The sequence below is a fragment of the Athene noctua genome, chromosome 2, assembly GCF_965140245.1.
Source record: "Athene noctua chromosome 2, bAthNoc1.hap1.1, whole genome shotgun sequence".
Taxonomy (NCBI): Eukaryota; Metazoa; Chordata; class Aves; order Strigiformes; family Strigidae; genus Athene; species Athene noctua.
This window is the reverse complement of record NC_134038.1, coordinates 153215151-153238541: the sequence shown is the minus strand read 5'-3', so window position 1 is coordinate 153238541 and position 23391 is coordinate 153215151. Positions and strand designations below refer to the sequence as shown.

At 45.5% G+C, this 23391-nt stretch overlaps 1 protein-coding gene across 2 annotated transcripts in view; it reads right to left on the bottom strand.

The window, feature by feature from the left end:
• Positions 1-688: 688 nt before the first annotated feature.
• LIMD1 (LIM domain containing 1) overlaps positions 689-23391 on the bottom strand; it is a 34752-nt gene continuing 12049 nt past the window's right edge. For both annotated transcript variants that reach the window (XM_074900699.1, XM_074900700.1), the window contains 6 exons: positions 12242-12309; positions 10882-10944; positions 9285-9415; positions 8554-8605; positions 7801-7869; positions 689-6833 (listed from right to left, as the gene is read on the bottom strand). In XM_074900699.1, the coding sequence (XP_074756800.1) occupies positions 6696-6833; positions 7801-7869; positions 8554-8605; positions 9285-9415; positions 10882-10944; positions 12242-12309 (521 nt within the window). In that variant the 3' untranslated portion in view covers positions 689-6695. The remainder of the gene's footprint in view (positions 6834-7800; positions 7870-8553; positions 8606-9284; positions 9416-10881; positions 10945-12241; positions 12310-23391) is intronic.

The window sequence follows — 23391 nt, the reverse complement described above, 5'->3', positions numbered from 1 at the left end:
TGGGGTTTAGGGTTTTGGCGTGGAGCAGACCTGGGGTACCTACTGGTCAGTCTCCCACTGGATCTGGCCCTTGGGTATCATCCCCCGGTGTTGGGCAGCTTCTTGCCTCGAGGAGGGGGAACTCCAAAGTATAATTACAGGTAATCCTCCTATTTATTTGCTTCATTTTCGCCGATAGCTCCGTGCTGCTGCTCGGCCAGCAGTACTTCAGCACCCTGTCTGCAAACAGGAGGCATCATAGTCACTGAAGTGAAGTCTGTGGGGGCACCATGTGGCCACCTGCTCCCAGAGACACTGAAATTCTCCCCAAATCTCTCTAAGCAACCCAGCCCCACCAGCATTGCAAAGAACACCCCCATGCTGGGACCAGAGCCTGCTCCTGCCCGTAGCACATCCCTCCCCCAGCTGCTCACCCTGGGACACGGGACTCCCTGGAGGGACGCCAGACCAGGACGGCTTCAGATGGGGCTGAAGAAAATACCAGCTGCTGGCAAAGGACTGGAAATCCTCAGTGAACTACACTGAGATTCCACCCACCAGTCCCTGCTTCAGCCACCGATGTGCGGGGACGGGAGGAAGGCAGAGGCTGGAAAACCATAATTTCACAGCACAACTCCCTCCCCATGGACTCTGGGCAATTATAATCATTGTAATTTTAGGAAAAACTTGACACTGAGCATTGCTTTACAATATTGTCTTTAATCACAACAGGCCAACAGCTTTGCTCCCACTGCTGGCCTTCATTCTTCATAAATATTTAACAGCACAGAAGAAAAGAGGGCTGTGTTCACAGGTGGCTAAGGTTAGTTATACCAGCACAAATCCTAAAATACTCTCTCCCGGAGTTGAGCTTTGAAGGAAACATAAACAAAATAATTAGTACCATTCAGTATTGTTAACCAGGCTCTAGGTTTGCCTTTTGGATACAGAAAGCCACAGCCTGCACGTGAGCACCCGGGTCCCTGTCTGGCCATGCACCGCAGACCTGCTGCGCGGGGACAAGGGTTGGTGCCTTCGGAGGCTCTACACCATGTATTTTCACATGGGGACAGTTTCTTCCCATCCTTCATCTTGTCTTAGGGGGCTACTGATGCATACTGCCACACAAGCTTCTGGCTGCCCTAGAAGAAAGGAGGGTGAGGACTTTTATTGCTCAGAAAAGTTTAATTTTGCTTCTCCTTAGGAAAAGGGTGGGTGAGCAGTTCCAGGCTGTTGTTCTGGGCTCACAGCAGGAAGATGTCTGCTCAGTTGGCTCCAGTAAGTTACACCTAGTGCCACTGCAGCCAGTGAGTGACGGAACACAGAAATGGAAAAGAAAAATGAACACACAAATGCTGTGCGATGAGAGAGGCAAGTCCCCTCCCAGCTTCTCCCAGTGACTAGGCACTGAGCCTCAGAGGATGGGGGAAAAGGGACGTGTATCCAGCCACAGCCCTTCCCTGCCCGCAGGGTACTGACTCCAGAGATGCTTCCCCAGCAATGAAGCCTGGGTCAACTTGTCCTTACATTCATGCACAGAAAGTTGCTTAAAATGCATTTACAAACACTTGGCATAGGCACGGAGATGTGAAAGGCAGGTCTCTCACAGGCAGCACACCCCACATGTCCATGTGCACGGACACGACAGCACACACTGACCCAGAAGCAAACACAGAGCACGTGGCCGAGGACAACATGGGAGAAGCACGGTCCAGACCAGCATACACAGGTGCACTACCCCTCAATACCCCCTCTAATAAATATCCAGGAATACAATAAACAAAACCAAATCCTCTCCGTGCCACCTTTTCCCCTGCTCTCTGTAATCACCTGCCCCCTTTTCCATACAACTACTGTGTTTTCTAAGTCACATCCTTCTTCATCCATGCACCCCCATTGCTTTAGTACATATTTTTGTTTATTGAACAAAAAATTGGCAGTCCATTTCAGTGATCATTTCAAGGCAAATTTTACACTGCCACTGATTTATCCTTAGGTATGTCTCTTCTGTAATAAAATCACTCTGCCCTTGATCCAGCACCGACCTACGCACACACATTGATTTTCATGTACATGTGCAGCCTTATTGGTTTCAGTGGGACAGCCTGTGCACTTGGAAGTTCAATGCGGATGGAGTCCTTCACGTGATTTTCTTAGCAACAGCAACAGAGTACAAAGATGCTGCTGCATCGACCAGTAGCAGGCTAACATTCAGGTAATTTGGAGGATCAGGTCAAAGCGTTCAAGTAAGGATGGAGAGCATGCGTAAATTTTCCTTTAAGCAAGGACCAGGTTTTGCTGTTGCTGAAATAATAAAGTGGTAGAATCTCCAGGGAAGTGCAAAACAGGACTAAATTCATTAGGAAGTGTGCGCCTGCAATTCTTCCCAGAGCTGTGAACTCACGGGAGAGAGAGGTGGAGGTCCCAGCAGAGCTTACCAACAGACCCAAATACTGAAATTCAGGGATGCCAAATATTTGCCCAGTGCTAAAAATCAGCACAAGGAGAAAGCACAGGAAGATATTTACTTTTTCCTCTCAGCAGCCAAAGACAACCTTTTCTTTTAAACAGCCAGCCCTTATGAGCCCAGTTTCCCCCTTTCAAGGCTGCCATAGCACACCTGATGCTGATTAAATTCCACCATTTCCAGACCAAGGAGGTATTCACTTTGTAGTAAAAAGATCTACAAAAAATCATTTAAACCCTGAAAGACTGGGAAAACATTTTGAAAGACCCCAAATGAAACTCAGAAGCTGAAAAGCCACAGACCTCATCAAATACTCCTCACCACGGTGTTTGAAACTGCTGTTCCCTATGTTTAACATCAGGGCAGTTTCCTAATTCACTTTGATCACAGGTATTTCTTACACTTTAAATTACACAACAATATCTGCTTCTTCTACAGCTGGGGCATTTCCCCGGCTTTTATGCAAAAGTCCCTATTTAAATGAGTTTCTGTATTCTAAACGATAGAAATTCAAGAGCATGACCTGAACAAAAAAAATCTATTAAGCTCTGGTTCCTGAAAGCAAGTTTCAGGGAATTCACTTGAATAACTATTTGCATTAGAGTTACTCATTACCAGCACAATGGGACTTCCAAGGGTCCCCTATCCTAAGACCAGTCAGAAGAGCACAGAAGACTAGCTTTTCATAGCACATTTCAGCATCTTAATAAATAATAAAACAACAAGGTTCACATGACCAGCAAAACCCAATGTGTACAGGCAGAATTTAACATGTTTTCTGAAATTCTTCTGCAGAGGATGCACAGCTTGGCACCTCGAGCTCCAGAGCTACCTGCCTGCCCATTTTTTCCTTTGGAGGAAATGCCTGAAGGCAGGCTGTGAGGGAGGTCAGGAGGAGGAGACGCCTCCTCTGTGCAGGATGCCCTTGCCTTCCCCACCTCGGACCCACTTGTCAGGCAGCTGCAGACACAGGGACAAGCCAGGGACAATCAACAAGGCCTCAAGACACCCACAGCCTAGGAGAAATAATAATGATCTTAAATTAATTAAAACTCCCAAAGATAAAAGCAGCGCAAGTTAGCACACATAGGAGAGCAGGGCAATGCAGTAGATGCTTTAGCTTCAAAACCACGAACTCACACGCTCCAATAGCTTCACATTGTCATTTCTAGCTCTTCGTACATACAGGAAAGGAGAGCACTGGCACTTAATAATTTATGTGGGACCTCAAAACTGAAAGTAGGGCAGCCTTCATTTCCCCAGCACTGAGGGATACAGGATGGCTGACAAGAGTAATAAGACACTGTGTGGGAGCAGAGGCCAAACTTTCTGGTGACGCAAAGGGGGCTCCTGTGAGTCAGTTTGCCACAAACAGGCTGCTCAAGGCTTTTCACAAAGGAAAATTGTTCTTCTCCCCCTCTTTCTTTCCTGCTTATTTTGGGGTTGTGGGGAAGGCTGCAAGATTGAGACTGTAGTTTAAACTGCAGCTTAAAAACAAAGTATCAGTCCCACTAGTGTTTTCAGATCTTTCCAAAATGAAGACCAGAAAACATGCATGAGGGCTTGCTCTAAAAATCGAGAGCTAGCAAAAGCATGAGCCTTATAGTAGCTGGTCTCTCAGAGACAGAGAAACAGATAACCAAGGTTGGTGTTTCCAGCTCACTTCCAGAAGCTACTTTGATATCTCGCTGCCTTCGCTGCCAGTGGAAGCTCAGGGAGGGAAACCACCCACCCAGGACTATCTGAATTATTTAACAGGAACATCAGCTGGTGTTATTTCCCACCTCAGTCCCTTCAGACTGTCCAAAGATCATGCCACACCTTGAAACCACCCCCCCACCCCGCTCCAGGCCTAGCTGTGCTGTAGGACACAAGCTGATGTGCTCTCACCCTGGTGCATCACCACAGGATCTACCCTGGATGTTTTGCTGCCCAAAATCCATCCTGCCTGGATACAGTGCCAGTTATATTTCGTGTTGGCTCCCATCCCTTCTCTATCCAGCATTTGGAGGCTGAATTTAAGGCTCAAGGGAGTTCACACATTTGAGGTCAATTTTACCCCCTCTGAATATATTATATACGCCCCAGAGCCACGCATACTGCAGCAGGAAAGTCCCCCACCTAGAGCTTTCGGTCACTCACCCAGGGGCTGTACGTCCCCAGGAGAAGTGGTGCCACAGAGCCAAGCTCCATCAAAGCTGGAGTCCCAGCACAGGACTGCCCTCCAGCCACGCGCTGCCATCCCCGTCCCAAAGAACAGCAGCAACAGGTGGAGGCGCTTACAGCTGGATGGGGCAGGAGGCTGGATGGTCTGTTGGCCTTATGAAACTCCCTGCCAAAACCACCAAACTCCTGAGGCTTGGGCAGTTTCAGACACCCCCATTTCAGCCGAGGCAAGCTGATACAGATGTGTAGGAGGGTGCTAACATGCCACTGGTCTCCATTTGTTTTATGGCAGATGCCTGTGCCTCTGTTTAATACTTAGCACAGCAACTTGCACCTCTCAAAATGGAGGCCCGTGGTATTTATTAGCATGGGCAGAGACAGGCAGCTTGCTGCTATGCAGCACTTGTGCTGCTTTGGGTGGGTACACCAGGCAGTCTGACTACATGGTGTGAATTTCAAGCACCTATCTAGCTACATCCATGCTGCTGGAAAAGAGGTTTGGTTGAACCATAGTGGGTTCTCAGCAAGGGCTCATTTTGGGAGTCCCAGCACCACTGCTCAGCTAATTTATTGTAGTTTCTTCACTAAAAACATCTTCAAGAATGTTATCCCATCCTCTATCATTCAGAACCAAACAACATCTTCAGCACAGATACATGAGGATTTAACTAGTTTTCCACACAGTATGTTGGAAAGAGTAGCTAAGATCCCCAGCTGCATCTGAGGCTTTAAATTAAGAGTGTTTTTTGAAACAAAAACTTTGTACCTGTCCACGAGGGGCTGCACAGCTTTAGTACCTACAGAACATGCACTGCAGGCACACCTATCATCTATGTAATGCATACTAGGGGAGCAAATTTATTTGACTATAAAGCGGGGGAGTCAAAAAGAGAAACGATTTGCCTTTCTGCTTTCTCAGCAGTACAGAAAGTAAGGCCCAAACTCTCTAACGCCTTGCTCAGATAAGCTGTTATTATTCATGGGAGCAAATCTGTTTATACCAACACACTCATCGGAGTACAGGTTGTGGAGCTGGACTCTAAATCCCTGTGTAACAAAGCCTTCATAAAGATCTCAAGTTTGTTCCCAGACTCTAAATAAGCACCGTTATGAAATAGCTTTGTGCTGGGTAAACACCATGGAAAGGAGTGGCCAGGCTGGGGGTTGAGCTCTGGGGACAAACTGGAAAACTCAGGCAAGTGTCTGTGTACAGAGAGCTTTTTTCCACAGCGAGCTCTGCAAGCAAGAATGAGGATAGATTTCCCCATGTCCACACTTCCAGCATCCCGACCTTTCCTTTCCAAATATGATCCGCTATTCAGACTCTGACACAGCAGACTGGCCCCTGTGTATCATGCTGACACGCAAGCCCAGGCCCCAAGTCATCACGGTAGTTTAGCCTAGCTTGTTCCAGTTTTTTGTTCTGTTTGAAATGGGATATTGGCCTCCAGCTGCCAGCCAGCATGCCTGGTTTGTGCTCGGAGAGTTGGTGCTTTTACAGCCAGACTTGATACCAGAGTTCGGGGAATTAACTGAAAGGTCTGAGTGCACCATTTTGCACAGATCTCTTTCTTTTCTTTTCCTAAAGAATTAATAAAAAGAGAGAGAGTGTCTAAAAACTGGTATTAATAGACTGATGTCCTTCAGGGAATCCGATGAAATGTGCTTGTCAGGAAACACAATAGACTGACGGGATGTGCCCGGCCGACAGGCAAGCCAGCCTCTGGCTTTTTAATTGTGCATGGCATGATCTGAGTTCGTAGGCATGACAGCAAATCTTGCTTTCACTGAAGAATCTTCCAAAATGAGCCAAGAGGAATCTCCGGACAGCAGAAAAAGGCACATAAAAGTAAACCAATCAGTTTACATAACATGCCACATTCTTGGTCAAGTAGACGTGGTTTGATACAGCTGGAACTCACAAGCATACAAACTCTGGGAATCCAGAAAAAAATCTCTCATATCCTTTTACAGGAACATTGCCGACTGGCGAAAAACATGCACAGGAAATCAACTGAGTGTGGGGAGAGGGAGATCATGTAACAAGTCGTCTGTCCCAGCTTTCCGATGTCAGCCACGCTGGCTAGTAGTGGTGCTGGTACACAGTTGCTGGGGTTGTGCCGTTCTCTATGTGTTTCAGATGACAGGAGTGACAAAGCAAATGTTCGTCTAGTGGGTAACAGCGATGCCCATCTTCATCATTGAGTTCCATCCCACAGTCCTGCAAAGACAGAACGGGCAAATTATTAGAGGATGTGTTCATCTTCCAGCATCAACCGGGGTCTGGCTTCTGGGAAAGTGATTTTGTGACCAGGATGGAAGACACCCAGCCAACAGCTCCTTCTTAGTAAGTCCAATATGTGCCATGAGAAGGAAAGCACCAAACATAGGCATTTTGAGAGGCAGCCTTGTACAAATTTGTCTCAAGCATAAACTTTATCTTGAGGTGAGGTGCAACCCTATGTATTTTAAACATGCTCGTATCACGTCTCCTTGCACTCTCAGATAGGATTCACCTCTTCACATGACGTTAATTGCAGTTGTACTGATGTTAAATCAGCCTGCTGAGTCAGGGCCTCTTTTCACTGCATTATCAGTACAGTGAGAGAAGACATCTATTTATTTTAATTAACAGCGCAGAAGTATGAAGGCTCTCTGGGAAGACCTGCACTGGGACCAATCAGTGTTTAAGAGCTGGCATCTCCTGGGATATTTTTTGTGCAGTCATATCCCTTCTCCAGCCCCAATGACACATTCATTTCCCATGAGAGTGAAGGTAACTTACACCACACAGGATCAGTCATCACCTTAGCATTTTTGAACAATCTGACTTGGAAATCAGATACACTGATGCGATCTGGAGCTCAAGGCTTCTGAAAGGCAGCAATAAACCTTACCAAGTCACCACCTTTCCTTCATTAACAAATAAACTGCCAAGTTTAAAAGTGATAATTAACTCTTTGCCCGTAATTTTATGGATAGGAAATTAAATTAGAGCTGAGACACTGCTGCAGAAACTTCTGTCCTCAAACTGAAAATTCCTCAGCCACTGATAGAAAGGGTCATGCAATGCAAGGTTTGAATTGCTCATCTACTGTCATTGGAAGGGAGGAGATTTATTTCCATCTTAAAAATAATAGTAGTTATCATTATTAAGTGCCCACTCCCTGAGAAAGCTGCTGACCTACCTCACAGTGATAACATTCGACATGGTAATCCTTGTCCATGGACACAACCCGAATGGTCTCATCAGACCCCTGTAAGCATTCAAGCAAAAGACAATTTACAAAGGATTACAGTGGGATCAGACACACGCACTTCTGTAGATTGCTTCCTGCAACAATGTGAATGTTGAGGAAATACATTTGGGCTGCTGGTTGGACACTACAAATAAATCCTGCCACCTGCAGTTATTTTTACAGTAAAGCTTCATCATCGACTTACTGCAGATATCCTCTAAAATATAACACCAGAAATGTAAAATTCTCTCTGTTTAACAGTCACATCTATCTCAAATCACGCATTAATGATTTGGTAATTTCAATTTATCACATCTCTCAGCATTTTAAATTGGTTTTGCCCAAGATTAATCTCTTCCAAGTATTAAAACGATTTAGTCCCAGAGGGGTCACACAGAGGTCATTTATGAGTGCCACCAGCATTTACTGACATGAAGGAAAGGTACTCCAAACATAAAACTAGCAGCAGCATAATCCTGCAAGAGATGCAAATGGCAGCCTGGCCCATTATCAAGCAAAAGAAGGGTCACATCTCAGGAACAGCACATGAGCTTAGGTCAAAAGGTTGCACCCCGGAGGAAGTGAACATCTCTCCTCATCTGCAAGGACATTCGTCTTGACACAGGGTCAAGTGTGAAAGAGAGCAAGACCTGAGACAGGATGCTCCCTCCCCTGAGGGGATACGGAATAAAAGGCTCTCACCTCAGAGGGAAGAATGGGAAGTCCACATGCTGCGCACTTTGGAGCTAAAACTCTGGAAGAGCAACAAGAAATTGAAGGCAAGTTATAGATCAACACAAAAAGAGAGGCCTGTGTGTTCTCGGCAATAAGATGAAAAGCTGCAGCTGTAAATAACATCCATAGGAAAGCTTTGAATTCCAAGATCATAAATTCATTTTAGCATTGATTATAAGTAATGCTTGGCACACCTTGCTCTATCAGGCAAAAAGAGACCTTACGCCTTTATACTTAGTGCCAGTAAAAACCCAAAGCCCACTGTAAAATTCTTGGCTGCTACTGAGAGATTTGGAAGAGAGAATGAGGAAAACCTGAGCAGGACCTTTAAAAGTCAAACACAGCCCTTCAACTACTTAAAAAGTAACTCGCATTGACTTCCACAGGCATTCACAGTCTTACTTTAGAGAGGACTAATTTCTTACATCACTAAACGCTTGATGAGCACGATTTCTCACTATCTCTGCTTTGCAGAAGGGGCAGCTGAGGCCCAGGGGTTAAGTGACCTCTTCAGAGTTACACAGGAGTCAATGGCAGGACAAGAGGAGAGACACTGGGTCTCTAAGGTCTAGCCACACCCTCAAACTTCTAGCTTCTAACCTTGTCCCTATTTTACTACTCTGTACTTCCTAACTAGCTGAAAAGCTAAATTAGAAGCTTGTTGATTGGAGCACCTCTGCTGTGTATTTTGTCCTTACTTGTGGTAATCTCTGACACAGTAGATTTTGTTTTCAGAGTCTACAGTGAATGGCACACCGTCCAGACACTCGTTGCAGACCACGCATCGGAAGCAGCCTGGATGGTATGATTTCCCTAGAGCCTGCAGGATCTGCAACAAACCAAGACATGGGAAAAATGCATGTGAACAGACAATAAAGTTGAAAATAATAAACACACAGCTTTACGCCAGACAATGCTGCATATTCATCAGCGGGGCTGTGTCTTTTTTCAGGCAACTCATCTGAAAAATGAGTTAACAGGGATGGACAGGGCAGCTGGAATCAATATATATCACCTGGTTTCAGATAAATGAATTATTAGTGTAGGTAAGAAAACAATTTAGAATCTCAGTCAAGGTATTTAGCATTACAAAGGGTATAAGTGACAGAATTTAAAGGAAAGAAAATAATTTCTGAAGCCAACAAGGTAGAGAATACTTGGCAGGATGACAAGGCAAGATGTACCAGGCCAACAAAAGGAAATACATCTTTATATCCTCCATGAGAGGTTGAAACAAATATTATTGCTAGGTTTTCATAATTCCTTTGATATCTAATCTCTTTGTTCTCACTAGCCTGGCTTTCTAATTAATACAAACTACGGAGACTGTGTTGAACAGCTGCAATTCACCTGCTGGCTCTGGGGCAGCAATTACTACCTGGAATACCATGGTCCACCAGCCATGTGATCAGACTTCTGAGTATAAAATAGCTTTTCCAATTTTAATGCTTTCCAGTGTAAGCATGCAAGCAAAGATAATTAATGATAAGCATTAGAAAGTCTTGGGAGGTGTACTGTCAACTGACCACCCAGAAATTCCTAATTTGTTTGCCTCAGCTGTAGTTTTACACCACCAGCTATACGACCATGAATTTGTCTCTCTGAATCACCCACAACTGAATGCTGGCCAGTGCTGGCTAAAGGCCAGCTGACCCCCTGAGCTGTGACCCATCCCATGCACATCTTGAATGGATGGTACCTCATGTAGGCTAATGAGAACTGCTTGCTTCAGCAGGACATCCACACATCTACTGAAGAGTTTGCAAGGACTTGGGCAGATCTGAACTGAGGTTTGTGTCACATACTCTGGGTCAAACCTGTTCCCCAGAGTATCAGTACCCAAATAAAATGACAATAGGACGATAGCTTCCTCCTGAAGGTACACGGGAAGCCACAGCTTAACTACAGGACAGACAGGCTCAGCAGAGCCGCACTGATGCCCCAGCAAGGGAGCACTGCAGAGCCACGGCCCTTCTGAGCAGGAAGCATTGACAGGATCGCGAATAGTCTGCCCAAGGAAGCCTGCAAGGGGATGAAAGAGCTGAAGGCTCTGCTTGTCAGTGTGCACGGAAAACGGGCAGAGCAAAGTCTCGGTACCACACACAGCAGGGTGCCAGCTTCACTTCCTTGCAAAAATCAACAAAGGGCTTAGTGGGTTTTCTTTCTGCTACCAATCTCACACTATGCAGACAACCAGATGATATCAGACAGTACTGGATATGAATATATCTGGCTTTTGATGTATTCTTCTATAAAGCTGTGGGATTTTTTTCTCCTAAAGCAATTATCACTTACCATGTCCATTATCAAATGACCACAAATGAAACACCTGTCAGCTGACTGCTGGAAACCAGAATACTGCAAGGACAAAAAAGAATTGGCTTAAAATTTCACAGGGCTAGTCGAGCACAAACAACAGCATATTGTGGGGTGTTATTTGTGTGATCTTCTTCTGTACTCCTTACACAAGCTAAACTTTCCCATGCTTTTTTCAGTATACCAAGCTGTGGATGGGTCCCCAGAGGATATTCTATGAAGACACCAGACTTCCAGTGTTGAGAAGGAGTAAGAGTTCCTGTAACTTCCAAGTCCTGAATTTAAGTTTAATTAAGTATATAAGTAAATACCATAAATTCACATGCAAATAAGGCATTTATTAATACAATTTACATGCTTATTTGACCATGTGAAATACAAGTTTCTGATTTGTAGATTATCACATATTCATATCACAATATCTGTATATATAGGCTTGGAAAGCCAAAATCTTCCTCTGGTTACATCATTATAGGTCTACTAAAGCTTCTCTCAGGTCAGTGGTATTGTTCCAGCTCCCTGTTAGTACAGCAACCAAGTCTGGCCCAGAGCAAGTTTTTTGTTGCTATTGCTGAGATATACCAGTAAGGAACTGCCTGTCATGCCCATGAGATGCATCTCAGGCACAACACATCGTCTGTCTGAGACACATTCAGTCCTGACTGAATGGTGGAAATGCAAACTGGAAAAATGAAATATTTTAGACGCATTTAACCACTCTTTCAATTTTCAGCCTGTGTAGATGACAGCAAAGAAGATTAACTTGCTTCTATCTGACAGAAATCACTAGACTTCCCCAATAAGTAGGAAAATATGACTTTTTCAAGTCTCAGTGAAGGCTTAATCTATCAGAACTCAGGGGCAGAAGGGTACATGGCTTTCTATCTCCACCAGACAAGGAGAGGACCTGGGGTTGTTTCGTGCTCAGGTATGTTCACACAATATCCATTGAGGGCAACAGGAAGATAGCCATTAAGATGCCCAAGCAAACCCAGGTTATTGGAAAGGAAAATTCAATCATTCATTCTTCTGTAGCCATTCATCTTGCTCCTGCCTCCAAGCATGATCACAGAGACATACTTTGAAGGAGCCATTGCCAGAGATTATGGCTTCAGCTAGGGGCTCTGGGCCACAAAACCATGGCGTCTCACTTGGCTACTTCCAGCACCACATGTGGGCAGCCACCATGGCTGGAGCTGGTCCCAGGTAAATGGTGGAGCAGAAGGGCCACGCAGGAATGCTGGGCTACAGCTGTGTGAAATGCAGGCAAAGGTGACAGGCAGAAAGGCTGTGTCTCTGCCAGGGAGGCTAAGACATGACAGCACGGGGGTCAGCTTACCAGGAAATCTTCTTCACAGAAGACCTTGCCATTGACAAAATAAAAGGCTTTTCCTCTCAGCTTTCGACCTGAGGAAAAAACACAGGGAGAAGAGAAAGGTCAGCAGAGAGTGGGGAGAAAATGCGAGCAAAAACTGAGAAACGAACAACAAGGACATCTGAGCATGGCCACTGCACAGCTGGAAAAGAGCACCCAACTCCAGCACTAGTCTTCCCAGTCTCCAGCCCGACTGACCCCAGCTCCAATTCCACTGGTGGTCATTGATGAACACCAATTGCTGGATCCAGACAACAGACCCACCTCTGGGCAGGAGGAGGTAGCTTTGCAAGCCAGAACCACGTCCTGGCAGATTACATGAAATAACCTGGCAATAGCATGTGAGGGTACTCTGACTCACACTGGAAAACATCCCAGGAGAGGAGCAAGGAGGAAAAAAGAAAGGACATGCAGAGTGATCCATACTTGACATCGTTCCTCAAAATGTCACATCCACGCTGTTCTGCTAGAAGATGCCTTCAACCAGCAGCTGCCAGATAAGCTGCTGCAATACCCGACCACCCGCTCTGCCCGCAGCAGAGTGCAACACCAGAGTGCTCAACACACTTGTCTGCTCCCTACCAGCACATCTGTTACTGCAGCTGCCAACGAAAGTTTGAAACCGTTTAAAAAAGAATTATTTTTTCAAACTAGAATGTTGTAACAGAGACAAGATGACAAAGTTTTTCCAAGATAGGACTCTACATATGGGTAAGATTTATATTTACTACAGCTTTTGTGTTTATGCCTCACATTCGCCGTCTGTTTTCAGTTCCACGTAACTATGGCAATGCATGCTCATGCTGCCACCACTTCTTCTAAATGCCCTGCCTTCACCCCAGAGAAAAGGGATAGGTTTTGTTTGTTTATAATAAAATGCTGCTTTTACCTTTTTGCAGCCTGCTCTCCCTATTCAGCCAGGGGTTTGAAATGCAGCGCAGCACTGGAGCAGCTCTGCTTGTGCTGCTTGGTCAATGAGCCCCAAGCGTGTGTCTGGAGGCAGCACCCGGGGCAGGGGGAGCAGCACTGTCCAGGCACAGCCAGAGCAGGACCTGCTGCAGGCTGGTTTCAGGGACCTGCCAGGCATCGCTGGAAGGAAATGGGAACTGAGACACCAGGGCCCAGAAGCCTCCTGCTTGAAATGCTGCACGTGGCAAGTATCCTTAAAAAAAGTGATTGCCAGCTGCTGGGTGTATAAATGCGGACGACACACAGGACTGGTCTGGAGGTCACATCTTGGTGCTTGATGACATGTACCTACTTGGCAGCCTTCGACAAATAACCATGCTGGCTGCAAAGCCTTAGGAAAAGGAGCAAGTCAAGTAAAACCACTTCAATAAACTACAATCTTTACTGTTTCCTGAGTACACCAGAGGGCACTCTCAGGCTGGGAAACAACTCCAGCTGCTCCTCGGGAAATGGAGATGCTCCAGTAAAGTTCTAAAATTTTGACAGTGAATTCAGCCATACCAACATTTCAGCAGTAGCCCTTAGTGCCCTGCCCAGGTTTCAGCCATCAAGGCAGGTGAAGGACACGGCAGCGTGTTTCTCAGGAACAAGCCCGGTTTGCACATGCAACAGCTCCGTGGCTAAGCTGCAGGCGCTGCTCACCCATGTGTTTAGTGGGTGGCGTAGGAGCCAGAACCACACCGCCCTGGCACACTGGTCATCCCCATTCTCCTTGAATCCCTGCTGTGGACAACTGCGTTACCTGGCGGTCAGAGATGACCCAGGGCACCAGCCCATCATTGCACCAGTGCAGACATCAGACAGGACAGGGAAGAAAACCCGACAAACCTGCAGGCATCCCGCTATGATTTCTCTCACTCACCCTGATGCTTTGCCAAGGTTGACAACACCAAAACAGAACCCAGAGCCCAAAATAAAAAGTATCTAATCTTGGACACATTAGCTTTGTGGCCCATAACTCAGAGTGCATATTTGTATGATAACCCCTCCTGTGTGGCTGCCCATCCAAGTTAAGCCCAGCATGCTTGCCAGAAGTTGCAGAGTCCCAGTTTCTGAGGAGGGGAAGACAAGGCATGGGGATACCTGGGATTTGCAGCACCTTTGTCAACAGCGGTCCTAAACAAGTTAACAAGAAGCCCAATGCAGCAAGAAGTACCCCCAAAAATCTCCCGCTGATTCAAATAGAGCATTGGGATTTGGCACTCCTAAAAATGAAAAACAAAACAAAACCCATTTAACTTTGATTTTAAATTACATGGTAGTGTGGGCTCGTTTAGTGCAAAAGGCCCAAGCAACTTTCCACCTGTATGCAGTGTCTCTCCTTGAAGACAAGCTGGCAGTGATGAGGAAAAACATCTGCGTGGAGCCATGCAATGAGGAGACACTTCTTTGGACAAAGGCTCTGGCCGGTGCATGAGCAACACAGCCGTTCCAGCAGAAACGATGAGGTTTGGATCACTGCCACCACGTCATTCTTCCATGGTGACAAAAAAAACACTTACCAACCATTCTGCACCTGGTGTATTTTTAACCCTATGACATTAGCAGGTCAAGATTGATGGCAACAGACCTTCAGAGAAGGTGCCACAGCCAGCGCACTGTGTCTGGGTTTCTGCAGCAAGGTCATTCATCAGAGGAATAAACCACTTTATAAAGGATTTATAAGTTGGCTGTTGGTGATATGTGGGCCCATGAAGAAGAGGTGCTGACACCAAGAGCACTTTGAGGGAAGGGGGGGATGATTTAACTACTTTCTTTAGGGAAAAGGTGGTAATTTTGGCTATTTTTTGCTCCTCTCCACGATTCTCTTTAAGGCCCTGGCAGAAGTGTAAAAGGAAATTTGCCAAAACCACAAGTAATCAGGTGCCTCTGCAGCCGCTGCAGGAGTGGTGCATGCAAACTGAGACAGTTTCTCCCTCTGCTGCTCTCAGCCTCTCCCTGCCCACATTGGGATGGACTTCTCCAAACATCCCTTTGAGGTGAGGAAGCATCTCCTCATCATACGCATGGGAAAGCAAGATGCAGGAAAAGCTCATTTCCCCAGGCTGCACTGGGGACCATCCCGGTGGAGCTAGGAAATGCACGCTCTGGCTGCTGCCACACCAGCAAACAAACAGCGCTGGGACTGACTGCCCCACAGTGCAGAGCAGGGCGGCAGCGGCTTCTGTCCCGGCACTCCCTGCCACGGGACAGCGCCTTCAATTAAACAAGTGACTCTCAAATGTGATACTTCTGACTGTGTGCCTGCAGAGGCTGGCGTGGGTTTTGCTTGAGCACAGAGATGCTACCATACTTTCACTGAAAGGAAGGATTGAGAACTTCAGTGGCAGATGAGGAATCATGTATTGAACATTGCCTACTTTAAATAGGCATCACTTTAAATATGCATCATGATGACTACAGAGATTATATTTTTGATAAACCCAGGAATATTAATGCGTGGCTTGCCGCTTTCAGGCACAATTGCTCTACTACATGTCTTAAACTGCTGGGTCCTAACCGTATTTCACTTTCACTTCACCCTGAATTTATCTAAACTCTCACCTGAAAATTCAGGCAACTAAAATTCTTCAGCATTTCAACACTACTGTCTTCACTCATTGTTACAAGATTTCTTGTTCCTCTCCTGTCTGAGCTTTTATGTACTGTTCATCCCTAACACATCTGTCTAATCTGTTTAGCTGTGGGACCTTCACGATGACCTCAAGGTCATTTCAGCACCAATTTCAGAATATTTCAAGTTTAGTCACTAGTGCCTTTGTGCTAAAATAAACACAGTTTGCTTAGCAGCTGATAATAGGCATACCCTCAGGCTGCACTCCCAGGATGCTAGTGCTTTTGTCCATCGTTTTCTCAAATGACAGCTCTCTCCTTTTGAAGTTCCTACAGAGAGGGGTTTACCAGGGACTTGCAACGGCTCAAGGAGGATGCTGGGAGAGGCATCATTTGCTTGCTGGGAAGCTGGACCCAACTTTCTCTTTTGAAGTTGGTTTTCCATTGTTTATTAAAAGGACAATGGGGTCACAAACCCATGTTCAAAGACAAGAGATTGCTCTCAATACATATAATGGTACAGGGCGATGTCCAGATCCTAGGGCTCTATAGGGATCCATGACCAGGACCCTGCATTGCCAGGGAGGCAGTGTGGACCTCACTTATCTAAGCACCATGGGGTTTCCTGTGGTATGTGCACAACAGATGGGTGAGAATCACTGCAGTCTGGCAGCTGCTTCTGTGTCCCTTCCATGCTAACAGCCCTGGGCCTCTGTCATTACAAAAATCAGTCCTCCTTAGAGCACCACAGCTGTAAGAGACATTTGGACATGTGATTACTAACAGCAGATTAAATACAAAAGGATTTCAGTTTCCGGAATTACTGGATGTAACCTCCTGACACACCGGTGGGACAGCAGGCCAGGAACACCATCCGTCTAGCTGCTAAGGATCGAAACAAGCTCCTCCTCAGTCCTGGGAGGCTCTGGCTCAAGCTGCAGTCCTTCCCCCAGTTTTCATTTCCCCCACATAAAGCTGCGAGTAGGTTCAGATTGAAGAACCTGCTCTGGTATGTGCGCACCCTGCAGACAGAGCCCAGAGACCTTGGCTCCCCCATACCATTCAAAAGTCCCTGCTGCCCACAGTTCAGCAGTACATGAGATCCACCAGTCCCCAGCCAGCACATGCGTTTTTGGAGCCCTCCGTGGATACTCTGCTGGCAGGCAATATGGTGTCCTACCATGCGCAGCAGACTAGGTCAAGCCTCAGAGAGCTCTACTTAATTTCTGCCATCTGTCTCATTTCTGCTGGCTGCTGTTAAAGCTGGATGCAGCACTGAGACTGACAGAGAAGCGTCAGTATTTCCAATCTGCTCTTGAACTGGGGCTGCATGAAAGAGTCGCTTAGATGCCTGCACATCCTCCAAGTCAGATAAACTCAGACTGTGATCAACTAGCAGACACCCCAGGTCACACCAAAGTCTTGGTGAAATCGTGGGCAGGAGGATAGGATATCTCTTAGAAGAAACTGTGCTAGGACACAGTAGCTCCATTATCATGTAAGATGTTCAGTCTGTTTCTCAACTACACCAGCTCTATTGCAAAATTGAAAAAAAAGCCCTCTGCACTCTCACCACACATTTGAGGGGGTAAAAAAAACCTCAAAGAAAAAGATCTGATGCCTGAAAGCCAAAAGCGTGCTCTGGCACACGTAAGAAAATGTCAGCCACCTCTAACGGTAAAGCAACCACAGGTGAAAGCAGAAATGACTCCTCAGAGAAAACATTGCGAAAGGACATAAAGTTATACAACTGAGCAACACATCTCCTTTGATGATGGCAAACCATTGCAAGAAGATATTAAAATGTTTTTCTTTTTAGGGAAAACTCCTAGGAGCTTCAAAATTCAGAGGTGAGATAATCACCCTGGAACAAACAACCCAGGGAGTCCCTGCTGAGGTACCAGTGCCCAGCCGCTCTCTGCATTGCTCTGGGGACAGTTGCCCTGTTCCCCAAAACGCACAGAAACCAGGCGGGCTTTGGAGTTGGCCTCCTGCCCCATCACCCACTGACTGTCATTGGAATGCGTAGAGGCTCAGGGGAAGAGGGAGTAGGGGGCAGTCTCTGTGTCCTCGGTTAATGTAACTGCATTGGAATTATACGAGAGAGATTTTTAAATTTCTCTAGGTATGGGAAAGGCCCCAGTGCTTTCTGAGCCACTACTCAGAAAATTACTCATAGATACCATTGAAACATCATGAGAAACTCCCTAAAATCTTTACAGCACGATTAATCCTGTGCCTGTTCTTAACAAAAAACAATACTTTGAAGATGACATTATAAAATAAAAAGACCAGAAAGACTGAAAATATATTTAATTCAAGGTTTCAACCTTTTTTCTCACATTGTCCCAACAATTTCAGACTTACAGCCAGCACTAAAACACACGCAATCAACTCAGACCACCAGCATATTGATAAATCCCTTACTGCATCCCTGTTGTGTGAGCTGAACCCTTGCACCTTTCCAGGGGGGGTATCCACTGGACACCTGGACCATGCCAAAGCTCCTTCAGCTCAGACCCCAAAGCACTACGGCCCTGAAATCTGGCTAGAAGAGGAACAAGTACTGTCATCCTACTGTGAAAGCTGCCCTGGCGTTTCTCATCTATGGCAAGCACTTCTTGTGCCAAACAGCAGGGATTTCTCACCAGAGAGCTGAGAGACTGAAGACAAAAAGTCAGCAAGAACAAAGCAGCAATTTAGACTGGAGCAGAAACATGCACTGATGCCTTCCCTGTCTCCCAAACTGTAAAGCCAGGCATGTCTGAATCTTTTCTGACGTTACTTTTGCTAAAAAAAATATATATTGTTTACTACATGGAATCTGGCATGATAATTTTATTAAAGGGATGCCAAGGAAGGATTACCAGCAACACTTTGCACACTCCACTTTGAAGATCTGCACATTTCTCACGCATATCACTTGGTGTAGCGGGTTTATATCCAGTTACAGGCAGTAAATTCTGCCTCCACTAGAAGAGCAGGCAGTTTCTGCATCTGAAGATAACCATACATATACACATGCGCCGCAGGGAAATTCACTTGGCAAGGCTAGGCTGGCTGTCCTGCTGTCTGGGATTAAATCACACTGGCAGAAAACGGTGACTTTCTACTTGTAGAGTTATTTAGCAGAACCAATAAAAACCATGGCCTTGTTGTTCCAGGGGTTACCTACCAATACAGTACATGCTTATTCAACATAATTAGCCTAAAGACACCAAGAGCTGCATTGCTCTAAGTAGTCGTGCTTTATAATCACTGCAGCAAGACTAATTAGCCCAAGCAGTGGGTTACGCTCGCAGATAACACTGCTTCGACAGCTTAGCTACCTCGTTTAGTAAATGACCCCTGATACCTCTCAACACAACTACATTGTGAAATATTAAATAAAATATATATATACCCAGAGGGTGGCAAGAAACAGCCAGCTCGTGTGATTTCAGATTGCCACTGGAAACGCAGCCTGTTACCCTTACGCAGACATCAATCTGAATTTACCAAAAAAAAAAAAGAAAAAAGAAAGTAATGCAGTAACGTTGACATGTCAAAGGTCAGATTCTGTAACCTCACAAACATGCAAGGTTTCCATCTCCTTGCAATAAGGGGCTAAAATCTGGTCCTTGTTTTGGCCCTTCTGCTGTCGTTCAACATCAAACCCTCCTTCAAACTACCTTGCAATCAGTCCTTTCTTTCTGACTTCCTTCCTTGCCTACTGATTTCCTTCACAGTCATCTCTGACACTTCCCTTGCACTTTTTTAGCTTTCAGATTTCCTCTGAGGACCAAGTGGCTCAAGTACAAGACCCTTATGCTCTGAATTATGCTGCTAGCAGAGCTAAAAAGGTCTGCTTTCCGGCAACCTGTGGCAGTCAGATACAAGCTTGGCTGGATCCTAAAACACTAAAAGACCAGAATAGGTTACAGCAATACCATCTAGTTAAATCTATGTAATTTATAGGGTCTCCTTACTACCTAAATAATAAATATCAATACCTACATCTTTTGTATTCTGAGGAGGTATAAACAGTGATTTAACCTCAATAGTTAATGTGTAACAAACCATTTGGTAACTACAACCGTCTGTCCAACAAACTGAAAAAAAAAAAAACCAAACTGAGATAGAAACAGATACCTCGAGCTTGCCGGAAATAGCTGTATGAGTTTCGAGGCCTTTTTTTTTTAACCTACTTTCGTGGCCCTCCTGTAAAGCAAATATAATTTATTACTAGTCCTGCAGAGAGAGCCTGAAGTTTTTTCCTCTCCCCCTCTGCAAAAAGCTGCCTTGTTTGTGTCTCTGCCCTGTAGCAAACAAGAAGATAAATGAGACATTTATGCCAAAGTAATCATTTTAGATCTGTTGTTTTGACCTCTAAGCTAAATTTTCTGTATTACATGCCAGTGGATCAGATAAACCAGCACGTTTTTTTTTTCCTGACAACTGAACCCTGTAACGTATGCATAGCTCTGCTCAACAAATTGCTCTATCATTTATCTCTGAACATATGTGTATCAGGAAACAGAGGATGTAGGAAATTTGGCACTATGAGGTATCACACACATCACCCCCTGCTCCTTAGACCCTCTCAAGTTTTCTTTATCTGGGAAACCAATGCACATTTGGACACAAATCCAACTATGAGCAAAATTAGAAATCCTCCCTAAAATGAAAACAGCAGGACAGTGGATATAAATATCTGGAGGACAATATGCTTTACCTTAATAGGTAATTTTGTATATTTTATTTATTGGAGCAGAGATATTCAGCATTCCACCAGAGCAGAAATTTTAGGATTGAAATCATGAGCAACCTTGACTTCTCAAAGACAAGTTTGTACTGGATGTTGTCCAAGATGAACTCTGCTTGACCTGAAAAGTACTACTCACTTTTCAGTTAGAAACCAGAGTTTCCACAAAGGCTGCTCAAGACCTGCTTTGCAGCTAGACAGACAACACCATCCGGACAAACATTTCTTTTTCTGGCAGATAAAATGGTCTCATCATATCTAATGCAGCGACACAGGTGACAGAAAGCCTGCAGAGAGGCATGGACTCTCTCTGGGTGAACAACAGAGTTGCACACCCTTCATTCCTGTAGCAGCTGATGGTCCAAGGGACTGGGAAATGACCTCGGTCTGTGAAAGGGGGGATTCCCCTCGAGTACATTTCCTCCCTGAGCGCAGGGCAGGACAGTATGTACCAACCACCCCAGGCATCAGTTAAGCAGCTGCAATGCAAAGAGACTTGATGAATCACAAAGTCAGCCCAGCTACGCCTTTAGCAGCACAGCAGGCCAGGCGGCAAAGCCCTGGCCCAAGCGGCTGGCGCACAAAGGCCCTGCAGAACGCAGGGGCAGCGCAGGAAACCACCCCCTGTACTGGGGGCGTTCTTGCAAGCCTTGCCACTCAGAGGTGTGTGCAGGACTGGGAAACCCCACTGCAGCAGGGGCTTCCCTCAGGCAGCGCTGCTCTCCGAGCGCTGGGAATCCCACCACCACACACCCTCCTCTCCATCCACCTGCACCAGCTGCTACAGCATCTGGCTTCCATCTTAGTACGGCCACTGCCCCAGCAGGAAGGGCTTGAGCTTTCATGAGTGGCTACTCTCCTGCATTTAACAAGCCAAATTAGTCTTGTTTATACTCCCATGACTTGCATTCCCCTTTTTAATCTCACATGGAAATACAGTATTTCTGCTTGGAAAAATATTATTATTGCTCTCCCCCTTTCTTTCCCCCCCCCCCCCCCCATCACTTTCACTAGACGTTGCCTTTTTTTTTTTACTTTCCATTTGAAATCCTTTGCCCCAGCAAATCTCCTCAGCACATTTCTCAGTTACAGCCTGGGTAAAACAGAAAATGAGCTACACTTTGCTAAATTTAGCTTCTTTCCATCTTTCTAAATCTCACCTGACACACACACCTTTTTGTTTTGTCTTGCACTGGAAACCTTTCGAAAGGTTTTCGAAAGGGTTGCCTTTTAGAATAAGCAGTAAATAGCTATTCTTTCAGCCCTCACCAATCCACCTCATTAGAAATGGGATTAAGCTATTTTTTAGCCAAACACAAACAGGAGTACCACTGCAACCACAAGTACCTCTCTACTGCTGCTCTCCAAATAAAGATGGTAAAATTTGTTCTAAAAGGAGAATCAAAAGTGTTTCTTTCTGAAGCACCAGTTGCACGGTAGTGATTTTAGAAATTTAAGACAGCTCGAACCTGCTGCTGGATTATTTTTAACAGGACCGCTGTGTGCAAGGTCAATTTGGAGACCGCCTGGCCATAGAGGGCGAGAGGTCCCTGAAGCAAAGCCCTGGCTGCAGCCAGGAATCCTCTCTGCAGAAGATTTTGAATTAATTTATAAGAGGGGACAAAAGATGAGCTGCTGACTTCTGAGCCTTTAGGACACTGCCACCATATGCAAACATCACTTTTTTTTTTTAGTTTTCCCGTCTTCAGTCAGATGACGGTGAGGTTGTCTACTGAAAACATAGGTGAGGCAAGGCAGCTGGTGTCAGACAGCTGGGAAATGAGCAGAGTTCAAGGTTCAGCTATTATTAAAAAGCATACACATGTTTCTATATTTATTCCCACTTTACAGCTCCAAATAAAACACATGCAGTTCTGATGAGTTTACAACTTTAAATACAACACAAGAAAAAAACCCTAAGATTCATCTGGGAAAACCATACTAACATATCCAAAAGCACCAGAAGGATTATTATTTTTTCTGCCACCACATATACAGCTACGTTTCTAAAAATACACTACTAGCCCTCAAACTAAACATAACAAAACAGAAAAAACACTGCCTTACAAACACAGCCAGGATTTGAAATCAAGAGGCCTGTTCCTCACCCCAGCTCCATCAGAGGCCTCCTTGAAAAGCCACTTAAGAGGATCCATACATTGCCGTATGCTGTACACTCCAGCAAGCTTCAGATGTGGGTCTGACAAGCGGCAGGGAGCTCAGCAGAGCCAGCTGAACTATTTTCCCCACTTCTCAGGCAGATTTCATAGGGCTGATCATCACTGCTCCCAGCCTGATACCTCTGGCACAATAATTAGCTCACTTCCTGCAACCAGAAAGCAAGCTAGCAGAGACATGCCCCTCCATCTCAGGGCACAGCTCCATTTCTCCAGAGAAAGAACAAGCAAGATGTGTAATCTGGGTCATTCCTGTACTTAGATGCTTTGTCCCTCAGAAGGGCAAAATTATTTTAGCAAGTAAAAATAATGCATGCAGTGAAAACACCATCACTGGACTGACATGCAGCAGCCCTATCTGAAAAGGTGTTTCCAGCACTTGCAGAGCCTGCTGCTGATACTCTCTCACCCTGCCTGCACCCTTGGCACGGTGCTGACCCAGTGGCTCTCCCTGGGGTCCGCAGACTGAAAGGCCAGAGCAGCTGTGAAGTCTGATGTGACAAATAAAAATCCTCTACATGTAAGAAAATGTGGCTATAACTGAGAGGCAGAGGAATGAAAACAATCTCCCCCATACCAGAAGGCAGATGGCTGGGCACAATCTAAATATCTTTTCTACATGCCTTGCAAAAATCCATTCAAAAACAAACAGCAACCACCACCACCAAGAC